The 14,309-nt window shown below is 39.8% G+C and overlaps 1 protein-coding gene across 1 annotated transcript in view; it reads right to left on the reverse strand.

The window, feature by feature from the left end:
- The window catches only part of zgc:153039 (uncharacterized protein LOC767698 homolog), a 48,091-nt gene that overhangs the window by 3,449 nt on the left and 30,333 nt on the right, over positions 1-14,309 (reverse strand). The window contains exons 9-11 of the mRNA XM_026341438.1: positions 13,521-13,645; positions 4,302-4,494; positions 1,027-1,201 (exon numbers count right to left, since the gene is read on the reverse strand). Coding sequence (XP_026197223.1) covers positions 1,027-1,201; positions 4,302-4,494; positions 13,521-13,645 — 493 coding nt within the window. The remainder of the gene's footprint in view (positions 1-1,026; positions 1,202-4,301; positions 4,495-13,520; positions 13,646-14,309) is intronic.

Consider the following 14,309-nt stretch of genomic DNA (forward strand, 5'->3'; position numbering starts at 1 on the left):
AGCCAGGCAGGTGATCAATCATCCAAAAAAACCATCAATATGTATGTAGGGAGCAGTGCATATAGTCATAGAACATGCCTGTCATGGCTTCAGCTGCATTAGCACCTCATCAGACTCCTAATACTAATACTAATACTCCCATGGATAATACTTTTTATTCAATTTTGAGTCAAATAGCTGCGACACATGTGGGAAAATAAATGGACAGACATAAAAAAAACACTAGGAGCTCAAAGTGGAAGTAGATACGAGCCCTTAACAACAAACCCCTCATCAAAATAATTATGTGAATGAATGACGTGTTCATATTTTTCCAGACCGTGTGGCTTGTCAAATGAAAGAAAGGATCTTGAGCAGCTAATGAACATATAATTTTTCCCCTCAGATGATTAGAATTGTGAAGACTCCATACAGAGTGGGCCCCGGGTTCCCCATCAATGCATAACAACTTCAACAAAATCCTCAAAAGACAAAGAAAACAATCAATGACCCTGCTCCTTTAAACGCCCCGTGTGCCTCTGCAGAAAAGAAAGAAGGCGCCTCCAGAGCATAAAACATAAAACAGCAGATGAGCCGATGACATGGAGAAAGGTCTAGCATGTTAAAAAGGTCCATTACATGATGCACAATATTCAAGTTAAGAGCAGTATCACAATTTCCTATTAAACTTCAGCATTACTGCTGAAGTTTTTAGATTTGTCGTTGCTCTCTCTAAATACATAATAATGTTAAATTATCCAAAAACTCATCACATTTCCAATTTGTTTGCTCTAATTAATAGTTGCCTTCTCACACTGAGCTGGTTCAGAAGAGAGAGAGAGAGAGAGAAACGGTGCACAGGTGATCTTCTAAATGCTCAAATGACGAAAACAACATAGTAAGTCAACACGGTTTGGACTCATGGATCCTCACAAAGACTAAAAACCGCTTTATTTAAAATGTTCAAAGGTGAGAGGTTGTTCCATCGCGACTAATCGGAGTGAAGCTATGGTGGAAATGCAGTTGGTAGAAGCCGAACACACTTACGGAGATCTCCTAACTGGACGTGTGCCAGCACGTAGAGGCCGCTCTTCTTGATGTCATTGATGAAGGTGATGAGGCCCACACTGCTGCGAGGGTTGGACACCATCAGCAGGACCTGAGGCCTCCAGAACTTGACGTGGTCCTTTCTCACATCTAGCATCAGAAGGTACTTACGCACCTACATAGAATTGAAATAAATAAATAAGAGAGGTTTCTATTGAAAAATACTCCCTTCTTCCTTCATGGTCTGTACCACTCAGATGTGACCCACACCCTGAAATTCATAAATAGAGGTTCTGCATTATAACTTACAGACACATGCTTATGACACAATATGTTAAATAAACTGCATTCTGCCTGATAAATATGTAGCTGGAGCCAGCGTCTGGCTAGCTAAGCTAAGCCTAATATAAAGACTGGAAACATTAGGAAACGACTAGCTGGTCTCTGTCCAAAGGTAACACATAATGTCATCCTTGTGTACTTCTGCAAGCGCAATTCCCAAAATGTGGAACTACTCCTTTTAAATCACAGCCTCAACATCGCTGTGTGTGTGTGTGTGTGTGTGTTTACCTCTATCGTATATGTATGCATGTGCTGTTGTGTTGGTAATTGCATCATTAGGATTCTAACAGTGTGGTGATGAGGTGGCATCAAGGTACCATTAAGGAAAAGTAACCAAGTGGAACCAAACATTAGAACTAAACCTACAGTCCACTAGGGATGATTAACACTCAATTTACTGTATACTCTCATTGGAATTAGTGGCCATTAACTCAGTGCCAACATGTCCGCCATATTAAAGCTGCTGTCTACACTGTCACATTCGTTTCTTTTGCAGAGGAAGGGAGACTTAAAAGGATAATTCTATTCTTCAGAGCATTTTCACTCTTAAGTGGAGTGATTAACACTATTTTGACGTCACACAGAAGTTTTAAGTCAAAAGACAAGAAAGTCTCTGGTGTGAGCACAGCAGGGAAGTAAAGTCAGTAAAGGAAACTTTGCTCGAATCGATCAATCACCTCACATTTTGTGATGGTTTAGGGGAAGAAAGTGGAGCCTAAAATGCTTTCAGTGAATTAGAAACACGCCTTACAAGGAACAGTGAATAAAAATACTGTAAAATTACTTTCATTTGAAAACACTTTTAGGGTGTGTTTAATAGACGCGAGGTAATGATTGGAAATTGTGGGGAAAATGAAAGACTGACACTCTTTTTGTGCTGCAGCTCCCCTTTGGGCTTTAGTCTGAAAAGATTTGGAAAAATTGTGCAGACAATCAAGGTCAAGCCAATTTGATTTATATAGGCTAATATCACAAATCATTTGCCACAAGGGGCTTTATAATCTTTAGAGTATAGATACCGTCTGTCTATAGCCCCTTGAGTCGGATACAGAAATTACCATCTTAGCAATGCGAGTTTAGCACAAGGCTCTGAAGCTCTCTCTGCGTATGTGTGTGTTTATACATCTATCAATCAAAAATAAGGATGCAAGCGTTTCCAACATTATTACTATCATAATCACCACAACTGTTGTCATGCTCGTGTCTGGTAACTGCTGTAAAAAAACACAAATAAAAACCAAAACAAGGTCCCAGAGGCGAAGACCAACTGCCTCCACTCATCTAATCATCTGTCTCTCTTTATCTCTCCATTTCCTCCTGTCTTCTCATCCATCAGGCTATCATCATTCCTCTGTTGCTTCAGTCTCATCCATCATTTAGTTTCTCAATGATTCATCCTCTCTGTCTGCTTATATTCTATCTCTATCTTTTGCCTTACTTGCCGTAGTCCTCCCTCCCATTCTCTTCTCTACTAAACACTGTTGTCGGACGCCTGTTATCTCCACTTGTGTGTGTGTGTGTGTGTGTGTGTGTGTGCGCGCTTTTTTGTGAGCTGTTGTATCTCCTCTCACTGCTTCAATGTCACCCAGTTGGCACCCTGCCACAATAGCTGCTGCCAGAGGGTGCAGGAACAGAAAATGATGATGAGATGAGATATGTACATGCACACATGAGGTCTCTCTCTCTAGTATAATTGTCTAAATCATACTGGCTCCTCGTCAGCGGTGGTTTTAGAGACTTTTGAATGGGATGGGGAGCAGTTTTACAGAACACACTGCACGCACAACTGTAAAATAAGTAAGACTCATGTTTAATCTGGTTCTCAGAAGGCTGTTGGATACTGATAGAAATCGATAATGAATATCGAATATGTACCTTTTAATTATTCTAATATGAAATAAAATCAGTAGAAAGCTGCTATTTGTCACACTGTCTACACACATCGATAGATGTAGGCCTTGGATACAAAAAGGATCAAGACACTTTATGCTTACATGCTTTTTTGTTTCTGTGTTTTATGTCTTGTCATTCTGGATCACTTTATCAAACTTTCACATCATCTTGTGGTCAATGAGCACACTTTATGTTCATTCTGCATCTACTTGTAGTATTCTTGTGGCTCTATGTGGTCATATTGTAGTTGCTTGATTGAATTTCCATCTATGTTAACAGTCACATCATAGAGAGGCCCTGGTCCAGGTGGCCAAACAGATTTCTAGGGGATGCCTTTGTCACCTCTGGCCAACCCTCTGCTACTTGTTGCTGACTTGGATTGAGAGAAACCACAGAGGAGAAGGACGAGACTAAGGGAACAGAACGAGAAAATGGACGGAGGAGGATAAGGAGGAGGAAAGCGCAATAAGTTAAGTGGTTGTAATAATGTTCTGCCTCCTGACAAGCTGCTGGCAAACCCAGCTACCCTCCTCCTCCCTGCCCATAACCCCTGCCCACAGTCTTGGCAACAGTTCCCCTCGGCAATGGGCCGTCTTGGCAGTGGTGCCCTCTCTCCTTGAGAGCAACAGGCTCACCACATAGAGGACACAGAGAGCTGGGAGATGTAAAGCTCTGTGTCTGTGTGTCATAAACAGTAGAGGGAAAAGATGCAGGTGTGTGTGTGTCTGGTAACCCTGATATGAACATGATCGATAGCTGCCATAGAAATGACAAGGCAGTGTTATGTTGGGAAAGAGAGAGGGAAAATGTGTGTTTGTCTGTTAGATGCAAAGTGTTTGGCTGAGAGAGAGAACAGTCTGTCTGCTCTTCTGTGTGTGTATGTGTGCGCTTGTCTCTATAAACCTGATAGAACGATTGCTTGGCAGAGGTACAGGCTCTTGTAAAGCTGAGGGGATGAGATTTTAGTTGCTCTAGTAATGACAAGGCAGTACTGAGGGAGAGAGAGTGTGTGTGTGTGTGTGTGTATGTGTGTGTCAGACCTGGTGGAAAATGAGTGCCTGGCTGATGTAGCCCCAGCTGGAAGTGGGGCTGAGGTAGTGAATCAGCAGAAGCAGGAGCAGCATGAAGGCGATGCTGGCCGAGGCGTAGATGGCATTGATCAGGAACATCATGATAGCACAACCCACAATGCCCAGTATACATGTATGCCAGGTGAAGTAACGAAAAGTGGGCCTGAAAGAAAACAGAAGACATAAATTGTATTGTAGAAGTCACAGAAAATTAAAATGACAAATTCCTTATTGGCACATTTATTATGTTGGAGGTTCCTCTGTAAATTAAGTATCAAAGTCCATTTATTATTTGAGTGAACATATTCAGGGAGACACACCATGGTTCACTAAGCTACTGAGCTTCTACTTCATTCAGATACTTCCTGCTTTACATCTCACTGCACTCCAGTCACCTGGCGGGACACACCTTTCTATTATTACCACAATATTACCTATTGCTAAAGGTATTTCCACTATATAATACATATAAACTCAATATACAGTGAATGACTTTCTGATATGGCTCTACAGTCTGGATGATAATCTGACATTTTCAATGCAATAAACTGAAGAGATGGTCCGTTTTTGTATATGTGAGTTATAAATGTGCTTTACCTTTGATTAAACTTCATCCTTAGAGGATATGGTAACAAAAACCTTTTGTTAGCTGCTAGCTCGTATACCTCACCTCTGAAGAGGCACTTCTGAAATGTCAGCTCTTTAGACTGAGGAGGATTTGACAAACCACACAGGAAAATGCAGCTGAAATGAAGTTAAGATTCTCCTAACATCGTTATCCATCCGCTTGGGTTGAAGATGCCAGCGAAATAGGAATCTCATACAGCATTATTAAAGCCTAGCAAGAGCAGAGAAATACACTTTGATTCAGAGAATTACTGCTTACTGACCTTATTCCCACGCTATGGAGTCCATTCTTAGATAACAAAGGCAGATTTTTTGTTTCAGTCTGATCCTGAATTTTCTTTAAGATCACAATTCAACAAATTGAGTAATTTGTAGGATGTTCCTCAACCTCTACTTTATATTTTGGACATTAAAAAACATTAACAACAACGTGTTAATGATAAATGTTAATCACTGCCCATGTCAACAACAGTAGTTTTAGATTTCATTCTTTATGTACATTGATTTATTATTCACTGCCTTTATAACCCTTTCATTAATTTATGAATGAATGCCATGCTGTAGATGTTACAAATTGGAGAGCACTGGAAATAAATCATTTTCAAAAAGGCCAACACATTATATAAGTCGATATTTCAGATGTGTCTGTTTTGTATGATATTTAGAATAAGTGAAAAGAAGTTATGAGGTTTTGTGCATTAACTATCAACTTTTAATATCTAAAGAAAGTATGTACAGCAGGAGTTTCATAAGACTGAGTGAGCCATCTGGAAGATCAGCTAACTTTCACCAACCCTCAGGAAATCTTTTAAATACCTGCTACACCCATGAAAGTGTCACATGACAGTCTAAATCCCCCTTCCAGAGACATTTGCATTTTTTTAATAACAGAGGTTTTAAAACTGTGGGCAGGCCTCTTCAGGGAGGTTTAGGAGCCCTAAATTCTCCTACTTTATGTAAGGTAAAGACAGTGTGCGAGGTGTAAAGAACAGACACGTTGGTGATGGAGAGTTAGCTGTTGCAGGTTCGCTCGGTGATTTGGACGATGTACAGTATCAACATGTTCAGCAGATGGAGCTGCAGCAGAGGCTGTGACACGCACACACGCAGTTACGGTTATCTACAACATTTAGTGCTCATCTGCATAACAAAACTTTCTCCTTCTAGGTTGTAGCTCAGTCACACACAGACATGCTACACACATTTTCATGTTATCATTATCTGTCGTTATGTGTCGGCTGCGAATCAACATTCATAAATCCACAAGGAAAGCAAAGAAAAAGAGATGCTCCTTATGACTTGCTGGAGAATCCATCATGTTTTTATGTATTCTTAAATATCAAAGTAATCATGTAATAGTTGTTGGTACATCCATGGGTTCATTGCAAACTGAAACTGCTAATAGCTTTTTTAAATTAGTTTAGCAAATAGACTAATACATGAAGGTCAAGTTGTAGCTCAAGTGGTAACATATTTATTGTTTTCAACCCTGAACTCACCAATTTATTAGAGCATATAATAGTAACATTTACTGTAAAGTTGGAAAATCAGTTTCAAAGTTGTCATTGCACAACACATCGGCTACTGTATATGTGATTTTAAACAAAAACAAACAAAAAACTTTGCAGTTTGCATTTTTATCTATAAAGACATAGACAAAAACAGAACAGAAACGGATAACAAACGACCACTGCAGACTGGTGGAGACTGTCTGTATGGGCTTGAATTAATTTATGAATAAGTGTGCTAGCTTTATTCATACACAGTATGTACCTGTCAAAACACACTGTATCTTTATTTCTGTGTGAAATTTAAGTATAAATGAGATGAAGGGGTCACAGAGTTGGGAGCGAAACAGCGGATAGAAGCGCTCACAATTTTTGGAGGATCATGTAATTGACCCCAATTTCCCTGCAATAACTGCAGCCGTGTGGATAAACAGCCATTAAAATAGTCCCAGCTGTAATTACACAAAGCAGCTCAAATGACTGACTGGCTCCACTCACAGATTGAGACTCTTTAAAAGGGGGGGGGGGGGGGAGTAACCACTCAACACTACACAGCAGGAAAGCGCCAAAGTATCGAGAAGATGGCAGGAGTGACAACGCCAGGAAGCTAAATTAAAAGATAAGAAAAACAAAGAGTGACTGACAGAGACAAGCATGAGACAGTCACCGGCCCTGATGTGTCAAGGTTTCATCACTAGAAAGGGAGGCGCAAAAGAAAATATGAGGTTTTAGGTTTGAAAGTTGTAAGTGAATACTTCTAAAGATCAAAGATGATGATCCTGCTTAACTGAGAAAGTAGATCTGTTCCATCTGTTAAAATTATCAGTATTACAGTCTCCTCAAGGCCAAAGACATTTGTGTTTATGATTAAAAGATAAATATGAGACAAAAGTTCCTGAATTTCAGGTTTTATTTACAGGTTAAAGGTATTTAAATTTAGATCAGATCACCCAAATTAAAAGTGAACAAACGTATTGGAACATACGGTTTTAAAAGTAAATTAAAGTAAACCTTTATATTCTTAATATACTCTCCTCTACAGAGAAGACAAAGACAACTAATTGATGGGAACATCTCTAGGTAATCTCTTGGCATTTCTACATGGCAACCTCTTGTTGTTTAGTAAAACTCATACCCTGAGTAATCCTAAACTAGTGGCACCTGGCAACCCTAATACAATCCTAATCTACATTACCTCCCCTGTCCCTTTGGTATCATTTTTTATACAACATGTGTGGAGTTTAGTGATATAATGAGGATTGTTCTTAAATTCAAACAGCTGATTGCCATGTTGGTGAGCATTATTTGACTATTTTTAAGCCTGGATTACTTACAAAAATGTCTCTGAAAAATCCTCTATAAAGGCATGAACACAAACAGTCCCATTCTGTCAGTTTTCAGACTCAAACTGCTGAATAAAAACCTCCCACTGCACACTGGCATGCTTTCTCCAGGGAGACTTCATAATGATAAAACACACTGACCTGTTAAAATTGATAGGGAGCTTCTTCAGGGTTAAAGGTGAATGACAATACCACCCTGACCCTACTTGCCCACGCTTTGCAGTGCACTGTCCTACAGTCTTCAAACTTTGCTTTTATTTCTTCTTGACTTGGCTTGACTCTTGATAACTTAACTTCAACAGTACCTACAATTCTCTCATCTTATCCTCCTCTCATTCCACTAGAGAGTGGGTGTAATTATGGTAAAAGCTTATCCACCAGGGCCACCCTCCCCAACCCATCTCTTTTGTCTCTGTGGTCCCTCTATCATCAGCGGCAATGGGTCCTCCATACAATCACCTCGCTCTCACCTCTTCTCCCATTTCGCTCTCCAGCGACTGATGTCATTTTGCTGACACAGCAAAAGCACCCTGAAACAATCTCTGCCAATCAAGTCCTTAGATACATTAAGAAGAAGAAACAGAGAGCGATGAAGATGGAGAGAGGAGACCTGGCTTTTATCCAAAAGACACGTCATAATTGAGGGGAAGTGGGACAGAAACTTTATCCTCCCTCCCTCACACACACACACACACACACACACACTCACAGACATGGGGGGCAGCCAGAAGATGCCAGGCTCTACAAGTGAGAGGTCAATGAGTGTATGAGACGCTACGTCAGACAGCATCCCAGCTCTGGCACAACACCACTGGGGACTAGACTGACCTTAAGGAACTACTTAAAACTTAAAGCATCACTTGATATTGGATCCGTCTGGTATAACGACAACACCAGTCCAAGACTGGATCAATCCTAATAAAAAGAGCAATACTGGCATTGTTGCTTTTCATAATCTGTCTTTTAAAACACCATTAACATTATCTAGGATCAGCCTTAAAGATAAAATCCACATGACATTTTGGAAGGAGGAGCTGCACCGGCCTGTATGAGTTGAAATAGTACATCACTGCTGCGAGGTGAAAGAGTAATTGAGTACTGAACTTCAGTAAAGTTGAATTACAGTAGAATTGTAGATAGTCTAAAGTCCCTCATCTTTGCTTACCCTGGATTAAGTTCTCCTGATGTAGTGTTTGAGAGGAAACATGGGGAAAGGTGGGAAGGTATGACATGACAGAAATATCCCATAAATGTAATAATAATAATAATAATAATAATAATAATAAGAAGAATAATAATAATAATACACTTTATTGATTCCCTTGGGGAAATTGTGGTTGGACAGCGTCCGTGGGGTTTCAGTGTCTTGTCCAAGGATGCCTCTACAAGTAGCTAGGAGGAACTGGGAAACCACTAGTCTATCCTACATCCTTCTTTTAATGTAAAGCAGCTCTATATAGTCTTTCATTAGAGCCTTCATGGCTGGTAAACACCTGCCTCTTTCAAACTCTTCCTCCATCATGTTATACAGGTTCTCCATTTAAAAACTTACTTCACCAACGTCAGTTTTCGTAAACCTATTACACATTATTGAACATCATCCACATGATGACAACATGTAAAACATCATAAAGGGTCATCTTGAAACAGACCTGATCAAAAACCAAATAATCCAGTGTTTGATTTCTGTCCTGAACTGAGGCAGACACCTTTATCCTTTAGCCACCATCACGTCATACCCCTCCATTAACAGATAATGCTTCTCTAACAACCTATTTTCACTCATCCATCCAGGCACAGTTGATGATCCATCTGGATTTTTACACACCCCCAATCTCATTTAATAACACAGCCCAGTCAAATCACTCTGATTCATATTTGGACAAAGGACGGGCCCAGCAGAGGACAAAGCTTTTGTTTTGGGAGCTAATGGTTCAGCTGGTCAATTCACAGATTATTACAAAGACAATCAAGGTGGCTGCAGAGTGTGTTGCTGTAATTTGAACATCACATGGCATCGAGCGGGTGGAAGTAAAAAAAAAAAGAGTAAAAATTAGTTTTTTGTTGCAGTAGCTTTTCAGTCTGATTGAAGGTCATCGTCTACGTGTGACTGAGTGCTACACTTTCTACAAACATCATTTGGCATCAGCGTGCGCTGCTCAGATGTGTCCTGAAGCCTGGCCAGTGACCCTGTGATACTATGTGTATATGTATTTATGTGAGCATTTGTTCATGTGCGTTTAAGCCACAAGTCCAAGTGGCCGGTGCCCATGCAGCATCAGCAGAAGGACACACAGCACCCCCTGAGGAACACTGCACATAGCTGGAACCATAGCTGATAAAGCTGCAGCCAACACAGGCCTCAGCACACAAAACACACAAAGATAAAACTTCAAACACACACAAATGAAGGAAAGCGCTCTCTCTCTCTCTCTCTCTCTCTCTCTCACACACACACACACACACACACACACACACACACACACACACACACACACACACACACACACACACACACACACACACACACACACACACACACACACACACACACACACAGATATTCCACGAGGCAGATGAACTCCAACATCAATGGATCTGGAACAAACAGACTTAGTTTCCAAATTGCATACCTTCACTCTGGGGTTATATAGTCTAAGTGCAAACACACACACACACACACACACCGACACACTTAACAAGCAGGCATCTTTTCCGCTACATCATAATTTCAATCCCTTCCCTCCCCTACACAACAGCAAATTTAAGGGAAAGAGAAATATTTCTGCTAAATTAGTTATGCTAATTACAGAGCAGTTCTCAGGGGGAGAGACGGCGCTAAATGGCTTTTAATTCTTTTCGCCTGGAAAGAGACGTGGGAGAGAGCCAGAAAGAGAGTGGAGTGAAAGACAGAGACAGCACAAGCAAAGAAAAAATAAAAAAAGAATAAAAATAAACCAATAAACACAAACAACTGGCATAAAATTTGCCTGGTGACACAGGAACAATAAAATAACAGAATTAACAACTGAGGGGAAGAGGGAGATGCCCAAAGCAGGCAGCTGGCCAGACAACAAGCTGCCTTATCAGCTCCGGGGGCCCTGGGTCCCCTGGCCGATGGGGAGAGGAGAGATCGACGGCAGGAAAAGTTTAGCAGCTAACTTTGTGTCCTGTAGCCTTTGCCAGTGGTAACACAGTGATAAGAAGGCATGAGCAGATAGCGCTGTACATGGAAGGCACCAGAGGAAACACTGGGCACCCTGAGTGTACTCTATAGAAAGTTATTTATTCTCTCACGCTTGTTCTTCAACAACCACTTCCACACTACTGTACATACTGCATACTGGTGTTGACAGTGCACTCTTGTGGCAGCTGAAACAGATACATTCCAATATGATCTGCATCATGATAAACAGTGAAGCAAAGCAGCCTTTCTCACATTTTTCCCTCCTACAAATGTGTTTTCGTCATAATAATATATCAAGTCTTTGAAATAGCTCACAGGGAGCTGCAGAACTGTTGACTGAAGAGACAACAGGATAAGAGGGAGATCATTGGTGACGTGACTAACAGTGGCTAACACTTGGACACTTGGTGTGGAGGTACTTTAGCCCTCTTCAAGACTACACCTGAACTGCTTTTACATTTCAATGTATAAAGCATTACTGATGATTTGAAGTTAAACTGTATTTATGAATCTCTGTCACAGCTAAAATGGCTGAAAGTATACCGTTAACACTCCGACTTGTTAGACTTTTAAACCCTCACATGAACAAAATCAAAACATGTTGCCCTACAAACTGTACAGTCACTGTTTTATGTGCTGGAAAAGCAGTTTCCTCTAAAGCATTTGTCTCTGCATATTTCTGATTGCTCAAGTATTAAAACCCACTACAGAATACTCACAGAAAGTAAGCACTAATTAAACGGGCGTAGCAGATTTTTTTTATTTGATTGCTTATACCTGACTAGTAAGTTGTTTTTGCAAAATGAATAAACGTAAAATTGACAACCAAATTATAGGACAAAATTGCTTAGTGACTGGGATAAATATACATTATTAGTAGATAACAGTATTTAAACTTAAACTTTAAACTCAAAATACTATGGGTCATTAGATACTATTTGGTCTCATTAGTTTATTTCATGCATTATTATTACTAGAAGTTCTTCTTGCCATTTAAAAACTAGCTACTTTTATTTCTACCAAATGTAGATCTAGAGCTCATAGTAGAAATAGTTTTACTACACAGTTGTCCTGCAGTTTAAGGCCGAGTTGTGAGCCACAGAAGAAGAATAGGACACATCTTTTTTTGCTTAATTGATTAACACCTTAAAATTAGATGATTGGAACAAAAATGTATGTCAGTGTCTCTGTACATAACATAACATGTTGTGTTAAGAGTAAATTGTCACAGTGAACATAATGTAAAAGAAGCAGTTGTTGTTAAAGAGCATCATCTTACAGATGAGTCTGTTCTCACGATCTACGCCCCCAAGCGATGTACTCAATCTCAAAGCTTTTCCTTTAAAGAAAGACAATTGTGGTGTGCAGCTCTGATATGCAAATTTCAATTTAATCCACTTGCATCACACAATCAAATATGCAAAAGCAGTTTGAATAAGATTGAATAAATCCTGCCGTGGCGTCAATCAATATCACTAGAAGTGCTCGTCAAATTGAGAATTACTTTGTTTTCCAGACGTACAGTATGTTTACACAGTTTATTGTCGTATCCTGATTTCAACTACATTTGACTGATGTGTCCTTGATGTGGAAAGCTGCAAAAGGCCCTATTTCCAACTATCACTGCAGAGGAATATATAACACCAAACGCAGCGCTGGAGGCAATCTGTCATAACAATAAAGTGAAACATGGTGTTTAAACAGTTTCTCTCCTCTGTAACAAATAAAAACTGCAGCAGCTATCGTGTTTGAAATGTATTTCTCAGCCATAGGAGGAGTTTAATCAACAGAGGTATGTCTATAGAGAAACAATATAGGTTATTGGATTTGGAGATGTACTCTTATAAATTAAATTTAGTGCAGATTTGGATGACATATTTCTGTGTGGCACCATCAACATTTCACACAGAAATTATGACACAACTAATAAAAAAAAGTTGCAGACTGAATCAAATACAAACTCCTGATGCCCTTTTGATGTCACAGTGTAATCATCCACATCCACACCCACACCCACACACAGACAGATAGACACACACACACACACACACACACACACACACACACACACACACTAAAGCTCTGTCCGCGGGTTATGCTACTGTTGTGAGAATAGATTCAGGGAGCTTTTATAAATCAGGATCATTGCAAGTGAATACAAGCAGCACACAAATACACAGGTGCACATAGACAAACACTGTAAATTTATATCTCTAAGCATCCCCATGCTCTGTTACTGAACATCCAGCTCAGGCTGGACCCCCACAAGCACACACACACACACGGTTTTATTGTTGGTCCCTCTCCAACGTGACTGTAATCAGTGGCCAGTTTTATGTCTTTTAATTAGTGCACTGTTGCCACAGCAGTATCCAACTGGCAAGCAACCACCTCCTACCACACATTCATAAACAATGACAGAGGTGGAAAAGAGAAGTGTGTTTAGTGAGGAAAAGAACAAGTGCTACATAACGGGTGGACCTCGTGTGGTTACGTGTGAATGTGTTAAACAAGTGAACAGTACCTGAAATTAGGTGCAGATGCCCATTCCAGAGCAAGACAGGCCAAGTCCACAGCAGCGTAAACCAACAGGAAGAAAATGGTCACAATGCTGGCGATGGTGTTGAGTTTCCCTGAAAACAGCACCAGCTAGAAAGAAAGAGCAAAACAAAGGAAGAATGAGAAAAACAAATGGAAAGAGGAGAAAAGGGGATGCAATTAGCATTCATAGCAAGAAATCATTCCCAAGTAGGACAGAACAGTGAATTTTTGCCTTTTTCATGTGACCTTTTCCAGCACCAAGCTACATTTCAATGCCAAAACCGTACCTCTAAAATATGAAGTAAACAACATGATTTGCATGTTCCTGTCTGTTTTAGGTGAAAATAAGGATGTGAAGCATCTAATTTGCAACATTTATTCTGTTTATTACGTCTTTGCCATTTAGCTACATATGAAAAGAGGCAAAACAAACATCACTCCACATGGAGTTAACGACAAGTTTAAATACTTCTAAAAAATACTGTGTTGTAATATTTAATTGCAATTCTAAAAAAATATTGAAATGTATTCTTACATCTTATAAAGACTGCTAACATTCCCCATCGACATTTTAATCATTAAAATTTAAATTCTGGCCTTGGCTAGAGTCAAATGCTGCACAGAGAAGCAACTGAAGTAACAATGAGAAATAAGAACACATTTTTGAGTGAAAAAGGTTTTTAAGATATGCAACTTCTCATAGACAACACAGACTAAATGATTTTTGCCAATGTTTTATTGAATCTATGCCCTGTATAAAAATGCATTTTCA

Source organism: Anabas testudineus, chromosome 13 (genome assembly GCF_900324465.2).
Source record: "Anabas testudineus chromosome 13, fAnaTes1.2, whole genome shotgun sequence".
NCBI lineage: Eukaryota > Metazoa > Chordata > Actinopteri > Anabantiformes > Anabantidae > Anabas > Anabas testudineus.